At 45.5% G+C, this 17,446-nt stretch overlaps 1 protein-coding gene and 1 pseudogene across 10 annotated transcripts in view; both read right to left on the bottom strand.

The window, feature by feature from the left end:
- Alg14 (ALG14, UDP-N-acetylglucosaminyltransferase subunit) overlaps window positions 1-17,446 on the bottom strand; it is a 77,129-nt gene that overhangs the window by 42,595 nt on the left and 17,088 nt on the right. For all 10 annotated transcript variants that reach the window (XR_005500319.2, XR_010063627.1, XM_006233243.5 and 7 more), the window contains exon 3: window positions 1,704-1,835. Coding sequence is in view for 8 of the 10 variants with exons in the window: in XM_006233243.5 (XP_006233305.1) it covers window positions 1,704-1,835 (132 nt within the window). In the remaining 2 variants the exon portion in view is untranslated. The remainder of the gene's footprint in view (window positions 1-1,703; window positions 1,836-17,446) is intronic.
- Window positions 1,842-11,356, bottom strand: Rps19-ps5 (ribosomal protein S19, pseudogene 5; annotated as a pseudogene).

Here is a 17,446-nt window from a genome sequence, read left to right as displayed (position 1 = left end):
ATGTAATTGGTTATGTGAATATGTCTCTATACTGGGAAAAAACCCTCCTCACTGTCAGAACAAAGCAAGACTCCCTCACTCAGGTTTTCATTTTTTCAATTTTTACTCATTAGCCTGTTATAGGCAATGATTAAAGTCAAGGAAGCAGGTGCAGGCCTACACTGCTCTTGACTAAGCCAATTTAGGATTCCCTGTTATCCAATGATGCTACTTTTAATTTATGAAAAAGAATTGTAGTGTGACTTATGTATAATATCAGGTGAAAAAACTTAACACTTTTTAAAATAAGTAAACTAAAATGACCCTTTCCCCACTTCTACTTGTCTTCCGAGTTTAAAAATAAATTAAGCATTTAAGTCCAACAATAATATTTAAGGAAGACATTGCTAAACGATGTAGTTGTAGACTATGAGCTAAACTTATTTTGATGAAAATTTGAGGGGACTGAGGGGACGGCTCATGGTTAAGGGCACTGGCTGTGCTTCTAGAGGATCTAGGTTTAATCCCCAGCACCCACACAGTAGCTAGCAACCCTCAGCCCCAGGGGAGCCAACACTTCCTCTGGCCTCCTTGGGAACCAGGTGTGCACATGGTGTGCAGACACATGCAGCTAAAACATCCACACATACAAAATAAAAATAAACTCTTTGGAAAAGAAATAGGTATAGAACTAATCTGTGGTGGTATAAATCAGAAAATAGCAGTGACTTCTTGGGGGCCTGGGTTGGCTAGAAGAAGCCAGAGAAAACACTGTGAGATCATGGAAAGTTTCTATGTATTATTAGGGATGTGGTCAAACTACACACTTAAGAGCTGTACATTTTATGGTATGTAAACGCTATTAAAAAAAACTCATAGAGAACCATTCATGTAAAGAACAAAGGATTTTGAACTGCCCTCCATTATGAGGGTTGGGGCAACATTCTAGCTGGTAAAGGGCAACTACTACTAGAGACATTTCTAAATCACTGGAGCTAAATTTTGGTTCAATTATTCACAAGAAGAATATATACCTCGCCAGGACTCCTCTATCTGGGAATCAAGTATAGCATTTCCTCTCAGGCTACAGTAGTTAATGGAGTCTGCCTACAGGGAGGAGCATAATTTAAGAGCCGTGAGCAGCACTGGGACACAGCACCGGTCTGCACTATCCACTGCTTTCCATTTGCAGCTAACACTGCAACTTTACCACAAGGACCGCAAGAGAGCGCAAGGCTTCTACAGACACGAAGAATGCAGTGGTACAAGAAAAAAGTGTTTAGCTTGTGTGTTTTTATTTTCTGTACTCCTTTCCTATGAAAACTTGAATATATATAAAATTCGGACTGCCACATACCATATTTGGTAAAAAGCCTCAACAAACAGCAAAACGACTATTGAAAGAGAGTCAACTATTTGCTGGCTCACTCGAACGGGCTGGTGGGTTAGGAAGCACGGTGAACAGCCACAAGCATTAGTTACAAACACTGTTAGCGTGTATCACTCCTAGAGGAAGGTCTAGGACAAACTGAGTTCAAACTAAAGCTAGAAAGGCAAATCTCTCACCTCTTTTGGAAAAGTCATCTAAACTATAAATTTTACATTCCTCTAAAAGCCCTGGCTCACTGATAAATGCATGCTACTGAATAAAACAACAGATCTTATTATCAACAGGCAGCTATAGGAGAACTACTTTCCCTGTCTCAAGGGACAGGCTTACATACCAAGTCTGGCTTTATTCGGTGAACCAGTGGGAAGGAAAACCATATGGAGTACAAGGTAGTGAACACGGAGGAGAGCCAGGACTGCCGAACCTCCCGGCTTCTCGGAATTCGGTGAAGGTAGTACTCGGTGTGCTGGAAGGAAACAGAGAGACCCAAATGAATTAAGCTAATACTCAATTTAGCCATCAGCATCTTCCATTTTTACTTTTCATCTTAAATACTTTGAGTTGCAAAGCATATTTCATGCTTCATCTAAACTTCCATCCTTAGATTGTGACAGAGAGGTTCCTAAAAGCAATTTAAAAAGCGAAGTCCATTTTGTCAATAAATCGAAAGAGATCTTCCATACAATATATTACAGGCGAAGTATAACGTGCTGATAAACCAATATATAAAGCAACCTTGTATCAGGATAGGGAAGGTGGACAGATAATTTTTTATGCTATCTATCTATCTATCTATCTATCTATCTATCTATCTATCTATCTATCTATCTATTATGTATACACTGTTCTGCCTGCATGGCCAGAAGAGGGCATCAGATTTCATTACAGAAGGTTCTGAGCCACCATGTGGTTGCTGGGATTTGAACTCAGGACTTCCTGAAAAGCAGACAGTGTTCTTACCCTCTGAGCCATCTCTCCAGCCCCCGGACAGATAATTTCAAATAGAAGAATTACAAACAGCCAACAAACATGAAGAGAGAAATAATACTGAAACCCAGGAAAAGACAGTAATTCAAGTCCTTGTTGAGCAGTAATCGACACCCAGTGTTGTTGGAGGTAGAGAGAAATAGAAGCCCGTGGCTATGCTGGTACAACTTTTAGGCATGGACAGAAGTTAATACAAGCCTGGTGGTCTAAGTCCAATCCCAGAGCCCTTGTGAAGAAAAAAAAGAGAAATGACTCCATGAGGTTGTCCCCTGACCCCCATATGTACAGGTGTATGTGTGCACACACCTCTAAATAAAAAACAAAATTTAAGGTCTTAAGCTGTCTTTAAGCCCATGGGGTGAAGCTGCAGTGTTAGATTTTGAATGTACTTTGGTGACAGTGTAGGACAGTGGTGTGTAACCCAGAAGTGTGCACAGCTCTTAAATACTGCACTCATTCTTGGTAGGCAGAATCCATGACAGGGAGTGGTAACCAAGAGAGCAAGAAGCAAACCTGGCACTTTCATTATTATTAATACAATTAATAATTATTAAATAAAAATAATAAGAGCCACAATCATGTTCAAAAAGCATGAACAATAGGTGTAATTTCAGTTTTTTTAAGCTGTATTTAAATAATAGTTCTTAAATGCTTTACTCTCCCTCGTAGCCCATTGGTGAATCAGAGATAGTGGAAAGGAAAGGATACAGGGGAAGTGGATCTGTTTAGAAAGGTTCTGTGGAGCAACTCCCATCTGTGTTGTCTGGAAATCTGCAGTCCAGTTCAGAGGTCAGCCCCGGCAGCTCGATCCACTAGCAAACACTTCATGGATACTCCAGCAGTCCAGTTCAATAAAGCTGGGTTAGCAACGTGAATCAGCAGTGATGGCACTACATAGTAGAGAGGCAGGCCTCAGCCTCGGCATGATTCAACAGAAGGGACCAGGAGGAACACCAGGAGAAGTTCTCAACCATGCCTCTCTCAGTCAGGAGAAGTTCTCGACCATGCCTCTCTCAGTCAGGAGAAGTTCTCGACCATGCCTCTCTCAGTCAGGAGAAGCTCTCGACCATGCATCTCTCAGTCAGGAGAAGTTCTCGGCTGTGTCTCTCTCAGTCAAGGTCAGTGAAGACCCAACAAGGATTGCACAGCTATCTCTATAAGCAAGCCAAGCTCAGCACCCACCCTCACCTCCACCCATCACTGTCCATGGAGTCCCTCCAAACGTCATGTCCTCGATGTGTTTTGCCTCAGCACCGGCATCTATCTCAGTTGACATCATTCTGCCAATCAGCCTGAGTCCGAGGAAGAGGCAAAAAAGCCACGGCATGCCACCAGAAGTTTTTTGGTTCATTTCTCTCTATGGAGTCCCAACAAATGCAGCTCAACTACACAGTGTAAGGCAGACCAATATGTGTGTGTTGTTAGCAAAGAATCACGTGTTCTTTCACATGCTTGCTTTACCAAAACATCCCTTCCCCTGTGTCAGCTTCAGGGAAACATTCCTTCACGCATCTGCCTTAGCCTTTCACCTGTGTCCACTTCAGGAAAACACTCCTTCACGTGTTTGTCCCAGCAAAACACCATCCGACACAACTGACTTTCCAAAGAACCCTTATGTTTCCACTTCAAACAGGACCTAGCATGAGTTAGTTTTCTGCAAAGGAATGAAGATTTATGTTGGGACTGGCAGAGGCACACAGAGGGAGGGGTTAGACCCCATATATCTTTCCAGAAACCTCCGTCCACAATCCCATAGCTACTTGTCGGTCCTAAACGTCTCGGTTACTCCCTGGCCCAAGTCGCTGCCATCTTTCATCGTGGCTGCTTCTCTTAACAGCCTTTCATGCTCACTTTCCTTCTTTTATCCTGACGTAATTTATTCTCTACAGAATCACCAAGACTCATCTTTTGATAACAGAAAGCAGATCCTTCCATTTTCCTGCATAAAATCGCCCCAGCTTCCCTGCACCTGGGATGAGGCCCAAGCTCCCTACCGTTGCTCCCGGGCTCCATACAATCTGGTAGAGTCTGTCTCTAATCCCTCCTGGCTCGCTCAACAGGCCAGTCTGCATGACCACACTTCTTTCTTCTGCTCCATCTCACCGTTGGCCCCATCCCCCGACAGTCTCTCAGTTGGCTTTGTCCTTCAGATCAGTTCTCAACTGAACAGTATCTGTTCGGGGGACAGACAGCACCCTCCACCAGGGCTCTGCTGTACTATTAGCTCTACTTAACCTCTTGATTTATGTATTTGATTTTCTGCCTCTCTCACCAGAATACAACCTGAGAGAATTTTATTTTTTCTACTGCTGTAACTCTAGGGCTTAGTCTGGTGGCTCCTAAAGTTGAATCTTGGCAAACATTTACCATATTATTGCAGGAACTTTTCCTGGGGGCCATGAACACACATCTTCTACCCCAGATAGAGTGCCAACGACAGACAGAAGGTCAATTCTGCCGCAGTGTAGTTTGGAGAACTAATGAACTTGACTGACTACTTACAGTCGTCCCGGTGAGAGGCTGTCTACAGTAGCACTGGGCAACACACCACTGAAGAAAATGTCTCCTCTCCTTCTTCTGTGTTCTTAGGGAAGGGGAGCCTCATCTTTCGAGTGTGCGCTACCTCAGGAGCCCTTTCCTCCCCTCTCAGACCTAATGTTCATAGACACCATCCTCTGCAGGTCTCCTGTGGGTAATCACAAACCCCGAGAGTCCAAGAGGACAATGGCCATGGTGTGTCCAGAGGACAGTGTCCTACCATGCATACAGGAAACATGTCCAGTCTGTGCTCTGTGCTCAGGATGGCGAGGCGATGACTCTGACTCACCATCATTATCCTGGGGCTGAAGAGGCCTACAGCTTCAAACTTTTCACTTCACAGCTGAGAAATCCACACTTTCTCAAGGTGACAATGTCAGGAGCTGGGCCAAAGTTTTCCAGATGCCCAGCTATATGTGGAGTGGTCCTTTGTACAGGTGTTTCTTGGATCCCCGTGCCTTGCTGAGGAGATGTGAGAAAGACCTTCCTAATAATACCTTAGAAACTATACCACCTCCATATGGAGGTGACACCTCCTAATGGCTTATTGTACAGCCCTGCCAGTTTCCTTTTCTCTTTTCTTCCTCTTCCTCCTCCTCTTCCTCTTCTTCTTCTTGCTTTTTGAGACAAGGTTTCTCTGTGTAGCCCAGTGTCCCTACTCACTCTGTAGACCAGGCTGGCCTCTAACTCACAGGTCCCCTTGCCTTAGTCCCCTCCATCCCCTCCTCCTGCCCAGCCCCTGAGTTCTGGGATTAAAGTTGTGCCCCACGGCCCCAGGTTCTTTGTTTTTCAACTCACCTTATATTTATATACTGATGGCCAGAAGCCCATAAGTCAATCCTCCCCACCCCCACCTGTGAGAACTCTGCCCTCCCATGTGTCTTTGTCTTCTGTGTCAGTTCTACACTATTGGTGGAATTCAGCAATCCCATCTACTGTTGTCAGTAGTCACAGGCCCCACCCTCAGACCTCCAAGGCTTTGGGAGGAAATGCAGAATAAGAACACAGGATAGGATCTTGAAATCTTCAGGTTTTGTTGACACCCCCCCCCCCCATTTTCTTCAAGAAAGTCCTGTGATTTCAGTGTTGCTCCATTCTGGCAGCCATCACTGTGTTGAGAAAGGAGGTCTTAGGTGTTTCATTTCTCTCCACACAGTTCGCTGTGTACACCCCGATTATGGAAATGCTGTGAAATATAATCCCCTCACTTTTACACTGTCAGCCAAAGGAGTGAGGCTTGCTCTCTTTCTCTACCACACAGGAACAAAAAGCATACATCAGCAAAACATGGTCTGAGCCTCTGAACTGAGGGGCAGGACTCTCCCGAGCTCCCCCTCCCTGTGCCCCCAGCATGGATCTCCACCCATCTCAACAAACATAAGATCAAACGGTAGGAGATGATGAGGTGTACAATCCTCAAGTGGAGAAGTGCATTTTTTTTCCAGGCTTCTAGTTTGTCTGAAATGATGTGAAACCCAGAGTTAAATAGCATATGACAACTTAGAATAGTCACGGTATGTTCCAGAATTACATCACTGCCAAAACCCACAGACAGATCTGGCTTTAGATTTGTAAAAACCAAATAGAAGTTTACAGTGATTTAGATGGAAAATAATTCCACCAAAGAACCCAGATGGCATCACAAACCACAACAGAGCAGACCGAGTGGCTATGAAGTCATTTCTTCTTGTTACCACACACTGAAGCACAGTGTATTAATATTAAATGGGTGCTGGACTGTTGCAAAATCCTAGAGACAAGATGAACACTGAAGAAGTGGCCAAATTTCATTCAACTAAGGTTTCACCTTTCTTCCACACAATGTCCTCTTTCTTCCCATATATAAATGCATGTGCATATAAATATACACTATGGTTGAAAGGATCATTTGAAAATTAAGATAACCACAATTTACCACAAGATGATTTTTATATGCTTGTCCTTCAAATGCTTGGTAATTATTTATCTCACGGGAACTGACATGCCATGGAGTGATATAAACGTTGGAGTCACGGTAGAGTGAGCCTGCTACCACCCAGCTGCCCCCTTCAGCAAACCAGTCTGAGGAGACCTTCCCCTCCCACTGTGAAACAAGAGCACAGGGCTCTCCTCAGGGATCTTCGGCAGTTTCCATGATCTCCCTACTCAGGTGTGAGGACTGTTTGGTTTATATGTGCAGTCCTTACTGTGCAGCCAAGGCCAGCCTTGAACGCAAAGCGATTATCCTGCCCTGGGGTTACATGCTCCCCCACAGCCAGCTTATGTAGCCTGACTTGTTAGGACTCCAGCTTCCCTGGAGAAGACCTTTCCTTGCCATAGGAAACAAATTTGAGAAATAATTATTGAATTATGACCCCCAAAGACTCTGAAGCCATCTATGGTGAACAGTTGTCATTCCCGTCCTGTAACTTTTTGGCTCCTTCTTTTGACAACATCAATCTTCCTTTGGATAAGTCACTCTTCTAGCTGGTTTTGGTGGTACTCATTCCTTCTCATTTATCCCCACCCAAGGCCCCCAAATAGGCTCAGAATAGCTCGGCCTCACAGAGGATTTATTCCTAATGTATGTAGGGTGGTTTAGCCAATCATTCTGAAATCAAAATGACCATAATTTCCCTATATAAAAAAGTAGTCACTCCTGGCTCCTTTGGTTGGCTAAAATAGATGGAAGCCTAACAGGAGACCAGGAGGCAGATGTTTACCAGGGCTTCGGGGAAACAGGATTCCTCTCCCTGTCCATAGGTTGTAGGAGACCTAGCCTTTCCTCAACCAGTACACTGTGAAGCCCGGTGTTTGCTGCCCTAACAGCCAGGCAGCACCGTGAGGAGCACATGCAACTGCAGAGGACAAAGCCAAGAGACTTTGCTGTCGACCATTAATGACATCCCTGGGCAGCTGCACTGAGTCGTGCCAGAGGCAAGGCTACGTTTTTCCCCCCGTTTCGTTACATTGACAGATTCCTCTTATTCTTTGTTGTATAAGCAACTGTTGACGGCCCTGGATTTCAGAACTGTACTTATCATCACGAGTGTAGATTATATGTTCGTCATTCATTAAACAAGTAATGAGCACTTCCCAGGTGACAAGATCTGAGCGTAGATACGACACTTAGAGAGAACCCACTACAGTCCTGAAGGGAAGCTAATGAAAATAATCCAAACCAAGAGACAAGTACCGCATGAGACATAATATCGTGTTAGTGACCAAGTAAGAAACAGTGAACTACATCTTCGTAACTCAGGCTTCCTGCAGGAGATGCACGATCTGACTCGCAATGAACATAAACTGTCTGAAGGGTGCTGAGGCAGAGGACGCTCCTTGTTCACATCGCAGGTCTGAGAGAACAGGGAGGATGTGGGGAGTTCTATTTTGACACAGAAGAAACGAGATAGAAAGCAGGACACATGGGGTTAGAGGACGAAGCTTTTAAAGCCAGGCTAGAAAGTACATCCTGGAACCCAAAGGAATGAGACACTGGCCATTGTTAAAAGGGGACTGTGATCAGATCTGCATTCAAGAAATACCACTCTGACAACTAGGAGGAAAAGCAGACCTGGGAAGGGGCGGAGGAGGGAGCTGGGAGACAGCACACACCTATCAGGGAAGGGCTGCTGTCTGTTAAGATGGAGGAGTAAGCAATGGGGAGGAGGGGCTTGGTGGGCGGGGCTTGGGTGGTTCTTCTTTCCAGCAGGTACTGGAAAGGGACAAGGAAGGGACAAGGAGATCAGCGCACACCCTGTGCTCACTGTGGTCTACTCGTCTGTTCATTTAGTTTGTTTTTTTTTTTTTAAATGAATGAGGCGATTTATTAAACCAGCATCCTTTGTTCTAATGCTTCTTGTTGGCAGCTGCCACCTGTCCAGCAATCCTGTCCAGATCTCTGTCCCTGAGGTGTTAGCTTGCAGCCCCCATCTTGGTCCTTTTCTACCATTTTCAGTCCCTCCAGGGCTTGGAGGACCCGGCGGGCCACACTCTTAGAGCCTCTGCTGAAGTGGCTGGGCCTGACACCGTTTCTCTGCGGTCCTCCGTAGATCTTGGTCATGGAACCAACCCCTGCACCACCACAGAGGTAGAGGTGCCGTGCTGTGGAAGCAGCTCATGTGTAGACCAGTTCTCATCATATGGGCCAAGCTCTTTATGTTTGGCCAGCTTGATTGTGTCCACCCATTCAGGTCTTTCAGCTTCCCAGACTTTTTGAGGAAGGCTGCCAGAGCTCTGACGAACTCCTGCTGGTTAACGTCTTTTGATAATACTGTGGAAAGCTTCACGCCTGCCAGGCAAGGACCGCACCATTCAGATTTACCCTCAGCACCTTCTTAAATGTGTGTGCGTGCGTGCATGCATGCGTGTGCGTATGCACATGTGTGTATGTGTGTGCACGTGTGCACATGCATGTGTACACGTGTGTACACGAACATGTGTGTGTGTGTGAGTGTGTGTGTGTGTATGCGCGCGCGCGTGCGTGCGTGCGTGCATACATGTGTAAACCCTGAGGCCAGAGCAGGATGAGGCCTTCACCCATCACTCTACTTTATTGCGTTAAGCTAGTCTTTCACTGAACCAGACACTCACGGTTATGGCTAGGCTGGCCAGCAGTAAGCTCTCAGGATCTACCTGCCTTTGCCTCCTGCTCCTCCGTTCACGCTCAGCTTTTCCTTCCCATAGGTGCTGGAGATCCAAGCTCAGGTCCCATGCTTGCACAGTAGGAACCTCTGTCCACCAAGAAATCTCCCCTGCCTCTTGGGAGACAGGATCTCACAGACAGCTCAGGATGGCCTTGAACTTGCTTTATAGTGCAGATGACTTGTTCTACCTCAGCTTCCCAAATAGCTGGAATTATAGGCCATGAGGGCCAGCTGTAGACTGGTTTTGAGCATAATTCTGAGAAGCAGTGAAATTCTCCAATTACAAACTATGTTAGGAATATATTTTTTAGGGACGGTCAAGATGGCTCAGAGGGTAAAGTTGCTGTTCCCATGATCCACATAGTGAAGGAGAATCATTTCCTGTAAGTTGTCCTCTGACCTTCACACATGTGCACATCTGCACACACCCACACATCTAGATACCCACAAAACAAAATCAATAAATATAAACACACTTTTAGATTGAAAGGGGGCAGTAAGAGGCTCTTACTTAGAGCTGGCAAGTCAGCCTTGAGAGGCAGCTGAGGACCCCTGATTATCTAGGCTTCCACACTTCACTAAAGAAGACAGAGGCCTAGAGAGGTTGACTCGTCCAAGCAGACAGAACTTGACATCAGCAGTACCCGGTCTCGAGTGAGCAGCTCTCCTGCCTCAGTCAGGCAGTCAGCTGCCGTCAGGTCCTGCTCACTTCCCTGCACAGGTCACTACGAGGTCCACAGTCCATCCTGCCTAAAACCGGAAGTTAATAACCGTACAGCCTTGCTACTTAAAGAAATGAGGATCATACAATCCCTTGGGTGGCTGTGACTGTCAGGCCGCAGAAGTACTTCCTGGGCCTAATAGCTATGGGAAGAGCATCCGAGTGTTCAAAGGAAGGACACAGGGACCCCCCCGCCCCCCGTGAGCTACATATTGATTCACAGCAACAGGAAGATAGTGCAAGTCTGGCTGTGGTGATATATAACATTTGGCAATAAATACATATTTTCTTACTCAGATATTTTGCTCATTTCATCTTATTCTATTCTGAGTTGAGGCATTTTTCTGGGTAGAGGTATTTTACTTTTACACAGACCTGGGTGTAGTTAATGTTGTATTTTTATAAAAAGACCAGGATATGTTTTATAGAGCGTGGTATGGTGAGGTGGAGGGGTACCTCAGCCAGACTATGCTGAGGCAATCCTTCTCGCTGAGGTACCAGCCACAGACGGCTATAGTGTAGAATAGAGTTTATTTAGGGCATGGGAGGGGAGTTTAAAAGGGAGGAGAGAGAGAGAGAGAAAGAGGGGGGGGTTTGCCAGGAATACAAGGAGAGAAAGAAGGGAGGAGGAAGGGGAGAGAGGGAGAAAGGGGTCAGGGAGAGAAGAGAGTGAGAGAGAGAGAAGGGGCAGAGAGAGCAAGCCCCTTTTATAGCAAGCCAGCTGTTGCTAGGTAACTGGGGCAGAGCGTAGAAGGAATGCTAATAGTTAATGCTTACTAGAATGACATACACACATTAGTCATAGTTAAGACTAGAACTGCAGCTGGCGATGGTGGTGCATGCCTTTAATCCCAGCACTTTGAAGTCAGAGTCAGGCAGGATCTTTCTGAGTTCGAGTCCAGCCCAGTCTATAAGCAAGTTCTAGGATAGCCAGGGCTACATAGAGAAACCCTGTCTTGAAAACGAACAAACAAACAAACAAACAAACAAACAAACAAAAAACAAACCCCTATCCCCCAAATAAAAACAAAACAAAACACAAGAAAACGAAGAAAGAAAGAGAACTGCACTGAGCAAGCAGAGGTGACCAGTTTTACATCCGAAGTGAAACCCCATAATGGCACTCAGGTCGCTAACAATCTTTTTCAGAGGTGCTTGAGTATTGTTGGCAGTAGACACCAAATGCATTAAAAATCAAAGTCTCAAGAAGACAGGTAGTCCCAGTCATCAGTGAAGGCAGCACCCCACCTTGTGGACGAGGGGAGAGTTGTATGTGGAAGCTCGCCAAGTCTGCTTTAGAGGAGCCATTTTAGGGATCTTGCAACCATAAGATTTCCAGAGTTATATCCAAACCAAACAATTCAGAGAGAGAAGAGAGAGAGAGAGAGAAAAGCCAAGAAGAATACAGTACCCAGATTTCTGTGCTTACAAACACACACACACACACACACACACACACACACACACACACACACACACACACTTACTTCTAGATATCAGTGCATATGTTATAGTTTGTGTTCCTTTAGTAAATAAATACTCCACGTGAATAAGTATTTACTTCCGTTGGCCCTCCTCTGCTGTGAACACTATTTGGATCTGTACTGACTCCCTTCCTGTTTGGTCTTGTTTTGCTTTTCTGGTAGCTTTTGGTATCTTCTTTTTGTCAATAATTTTGAAACCTTAGCTGATTTACCTTGTTGTGGCTACAGTTTGACTGGACCTCGTCCAGACCTTTTTGCCTTTGGAGCCCAGGGCCTAGGAGCTCCTAGGCCGTCCATCTGTCTGGGCCTTTTCTCCTGTTTCCTGGTCTTTTCTGGGATATCCTTAGATACACAGTTGGATTGTCTAATGTCCTCACTCTTTGTTTTTCAATTTTTCTTACAGTTTATAGCAGAATCTTCAGTGTTCCTGTCCAGTGCTTTACAGATTTAGTTTTTAATCCTTGCAATAAAAATTTTAATATCAATAAAAAAACCCTAGAGTGTTTTTGCGTTCACCAAAAATTAGATCTTATTCTTGGGAACAAGATAGCCTCTCATTTCTTTGAAAATAACTGTTTTCTTTTAAGCTTCCCCAAACCCTTTCCTTTTCTCAGAATTCCTTTTGCTGATTGCTGGTTTCAGTTCTTACGTGAGTGTCTGACAGTCAGTGGCTATCAGCTCAAACCAGTGATTTTCAAGCAGAAGAGGGGGAAGCCTCTTCCCTAGACCACAAAACAAGAACTGGAGTCCTTCAGGGCTGTTCATGGCTGGTGGGTGTGCATGGGGTGGGAGGTATCATTCATGGCATCTGGTGGAAAAGGCCAAGGCTGCTGTTAAGCATCCTGTAATACGCAGATCATTCTCCAGAGACCCAGAGTTATGAGGCCCCTGTGTCATCAGCCAGGACAGTAGGAATGCCTAGTTCATGTTAATGAAACATGTGGAAGTGTACGAAGGTAATACAGGGTAAAAAACGAACGGGACCCATGTGCTAGACCTTGGAGTTTTGTTCTGTGGGCAAACTACTTTCTTCAAAATTAATCTTTAATTCCTTGCCTGGAAGATATAAACGGGATATTCTGGGAACTAGTGCAGGATATAGAGCTAAATGGTAAGTACTAGGGGGACAGGGAAACCTGTTCTTCTGAAGCCCCTGTTTCCTAGGTACTATTTTATCCTATCCTCAGTTTGTCACAGTAACACGATGGCTAATGCCTTTACAGCTCAGGGTTATGGCTATGCTCTTCTACATGTCTGAAGTGGAGAGTCTAAGAGCACAGCTGGTGTCTGTGAAGGCTTCACCCATGCTGTGTGGCTGTACAGGCTTCAGAGACAGTTGATGGCAACATTGTCATTTATTTACTAACACCGCTAGTGATGTTCTTATACACATGTGGTGTGTGTGTGTGTGTGTGTGTGTGTGTGTGTGTGTGTGTGTGTGTTTGTGTGTGTGTGTGTAGATCAGAGGGCAACATGGGGTGTCTTCCTCAAATGTTCTCCACCTTATTCATTGAGGCAGGGTCTCTCACTGAACCTGAAGCTCACCAATTTGACTAGGCTGGCCTGCCAGTGAGCTCCAAGAAGCAACCCCTCGCTGCATGACCAGCACATATTACAGGCATATGTTGTACTGCCCAGGTTTTTATGTGGATGCTGAGAACCCAAACTTATGCCACACTGCAGACAGTTACTGACAGAGCCCACCCCCAAGTTGACTCTACTGGGGCTGGAGAGCTGGCTCAGAGGTTAAGGCACTGCCTGCTCTTCCAGAGGTCCTGAGTTCAATTCCCAGCAACCACATGGTGGCTCACAACCATCTGTAATGGGATCTGATGCCCTCTTCTGGTGTGTCTGAGGACAACAACAGTGTACTTATATATAATAAATAAATAAATCTTAAAAAAGGCTTCTATTATTACGGTTTCCTTTCCAGCTGCACAGAGCAAGAGAGGTACGTGCTTTCTTTATATTCTGCACAAAATTCAGCAAAAATTCTGACTACAGAACTGCTCAATTAGCAGCCACTTTACAGTTTTCAAGAAATACTTGAGGGATAGAGATGGTTAGGAGTGTTTGCTGTGCACCTGTGTAACGAATTGGTTGTGATTTCACATTATCTGTATCCCAATGGTTGGGGGTAGATAGAGACGGCGGATTCCAGAGTTGCTGACTACTAGTCTGGCCGACTCACACACTTGCACACAACCCCTACACACATGCATATCCCCCAAACACACTCAAGAAGTATTTTATTGGGGGAAGGCAAGTCTTCGAGCTACTTACTACCTTGGACAGAGAAGAACATGAGGTAAACTGATATAAATATAAGAACTGCTGCAAGGGGTTTGGGTGGAGAGAGTCGCTTTTCTGTCATACTGGGGACCAAATGCAAACCCTTGTGCATCCTACAGAAGCATCCTAACGCAGAACTATGCATGCTCTCAGCCCCTGTGAAGAACATCTGGAGTACAAACTTCCTGCAGGTGGGAAGGTGACTCCCAGGCTACGTAATGTTTCCTAACTCAAGACAGGACAATCTAAACCAAGAAGAAATGACAATAATACTTAACAGAGATGTATGATTTTTTTTAAAACTAGGAAAGAAGTAGAGAAGACTCCTGTCCAACCCTGACCAGATCAATCTGTAGCTCTGGTAATATCCGGCCATTCTGAAAGCCTCCTGAGTTAGCTCAATGTTCTGGAGTGTGCTGCCACCTGGTGGCAGGATGAACGCATGGCCCCAAACACAGCAGTCTTTCTGCGAGGAAAGTACAATAGAAATTCTTCACCAGCCCACTGGAGGGACTTCCCAGGAGCAGTTTTCAAGCCTTTAGGGGGAACATATGTTGAATAGAACAGAACAAGGGATTAAAGAAGTGAGCGGTGGCCAGGGGAGGAAGAAGGAGAGAGCAAGCAAACGTGTAGGGCTTAGGGACGCTTTGCCTGAAAGCAGGAAGCACCTGCAAAACACTAACTGTTCCGGCCATGGTGGAGGCTGCTGGGTAAGTCGGGGTGATACAAGACACCACAAAGACACTCAGAGACAGCCTTTCAGAGTGTGAAGGCAAAGCAACAGGATCTCACATGGGGAGGGCGAGCATATATATGTCATTTTAGACTTATTTTATTTTATGTGTATCAATGCTTTATCTACATCCATGTATGTGAGCCATGTTCACATCTGACATCAATCTCAAGGGGGTCAGGAGGCGGGGAGGGGGTCCTCTGGAACTGGAGTTACGATCGTTGTTAAGACACCACGTGGGTCTGGAGACTGTACCCGGGTCCTCTGCAAGAGCAGCACTGTTAGCCACAGAACCGTCAGCTGTCCAGGCCGACGACAGAATCCCTACAACTGCCCAGACGAAGGCTCCCACCTCACACTTTTTCTCCTCAGACTCCTACCAACCCTCCCGGAAATTCTGTTAACTCTACTTCAGCAGAGTAACAAAGGTACCAGAGAGAAGCCTCAGTGGTTAGGAGTACTCGTTGCTCTTTCAAAGTACTTGGGTTCGATGCCCAGCGCTTACATGAAAGTTCACAAACACTGGTAACTCCAGTTCCAGGCGACCCAGTGACCTCTTCTGACCACCACGGGCACCAGGGATGCACACGGTACATATACATATATTCAGGTTGTAACTTTCAGATACATTAAAAAAAATCTGCCAGGCAGATGGTGGTGCCTGCCTTTGATCCCAGCACTCAGGACCCAGAGGCAGGTGGATCTGTGAGTTCAAGCCCAGCGTGGCCTACAGAGTGAGGTCCAGGACAGCCAAGGCTACACGGAGAAACCCTGTCTTGAAAACAACAACAACAAAAAATCTAAGAACGAGACCAACTGTTTGCCTTCCTCAGACCTGGACTAGTGCGAGCCAGCTGGGAGGCTGCAGGAGCCTCCAGCCCCTCGGCTTTGCCTGTGTAGCACAAGGAGAAGCTGTAATACAGTCGTCAGGCCCTACCGCTCAGCTGAGCATGCTCTTCCAGCGACCCCCAAGTTCCTCAGAGTGAGAGGGGAAACTCTTTGAATGTCACGTGCTGCTCTGCCCTCTTTCCACCTGCCTTCTTGTCCTTCCACTCTGGATTCTGCCACGGGACCATGTCTGGGAATATCGTCACACTCCGTGGCTCTGTGACGTGCCTTGCAATGAAACACCCCTCCCCTCAGTGAAGCCCACACTCCAGGCCCAGTGAGCAGCTGCATTTGTCCCACTCCTCCCATGAAGCCTCCGCAGCACTGCTCAGCTTTTGATGAGCTTAAAGTCACTCTAGCCATTGTGTCTGTCTTCTTGCTGTAACTGAGTGCGGCCCAGGACAGCAGGAGTGGTCTTGGGTTGATTCTGTTAACAGATGACCCTGAACTAGCCACAACAATGTCCATCAAGTGGGGCAAATACTCAGAGCTGAATAAAATGTTCTAAAAAGAACAAGAGTTTTGCCACCCACACTCAGGAGGCAGAGGCGGGTGGATCTCTGTTAGTTCAAGGTCAGCCTGGTCTACATACGGAATTCCAGGATAGCCATAGTTACATCATAAAGAAACCCTGTCTCAAAACAAACAGAAAACCAAAATGATTTTGACTGCTTTTATGTTAAATGATATATCCATACTTACTTGTTTTATATTTAGTGTCCTGGGAAGATTTCACTGCTATACCCATATCACTTCCTTGTATTAAAAGTCCCTTCCCAGCATTTCCTTTGCCCGGCTACTTCCTCTACGCCAGCAAGCGAAGCAGCTGCAGAATTCTTGCTTTATCCAGCGTATGCCTCACACTTTTTAAAAGCTGACTACTTGATAAGCTTTCCACTATTTTTTGTTGTTGCTATATATAATTACTTATTTAATACAAGGTTTTATTTCCTATCTTTCAGTCTTTATACCTACCATTTGTTTCATTTTAGATGGGAGGTTAAAAACAAGAAGTGGAGTGACTAATGGCAGACCTTTTTATTCTGCTTCTGCTTTTCAACAGTGCCTCTAATGGACACTGGCTTTTGGGCTCAATTATATATATATTTTTTTCTTTTTTCTTTTTTTTTCTTTTTTTTGGAGTTGGGGACCGAACCCAGGGTCTTGCGCTTGCTAGGCAAGCGCTCTACCACTGAGCTAAATCCCCAACCCCCTATATTTTTTATATTAAGGAAACCACTGAAGACATTAGATATTGAGTAATGGGGACAACGAAGTGCTTTAGGAAGCTAAACATGGACAGCCGTAGGCATGAGTGTGACCCAAAGCTGACTGGAGTCCAAGTCGCTGCAGCGTCTGTGAGATTTTTGCCTAAGCATTTTCTCTGCAGCTTGGCTTAGGCAGATATGTAAAATCATGAACGGAGGCGTGCATTTTACTGAGAACAGAACCACGTGGATTTGGGATAGCTGCTACAGATGTATGCTCTTGCATAATCCCTGGTGTTTCAACAATCTACCAGAATGCAGACTGAAGCAGCGACAGGCCATCTCATGTCAGCACACTGTTCAGCTTAGCCTTCTAACCACAGCGACACCCCTGAGTAGTACAGAAAAGGTAAACAGGCATAAGAATGCTTGCAGAGTATGTGTGTATCAGTTATGATGCTTACCTCAGTAATTAGGAAAACACTGAAAGCAATAAGAAAAGAATGGCACGAACTGGAGGGATGGCTCAGTGGTTAAGAGCAGTGGCTGCTCTTCTAGAGGACCTGGGTTCAATTCCCAGCACCCACATGGCAGCTCCCAG

Source organism: Rattus norvegicus, chromosome 2, assembly GCF_036323735.1.
Source record: "Rattus norvegicus strain BN/NHsdMcwi chromosome 2, GRCr8, whole genome shotgun sequence".
In the NCBI taxonomy this organism is placed as follows: Eukaryota; Metazoa; Chordata; class Mammalia; order Rodentia; family Muridae; genus Rattus; species Rattus norvegicus.
The sequence above is the reverse complement of the archived record's forward strand: the minus strand, read 5'-3'. Positions and strand labels throughout refer to the sequence as shown.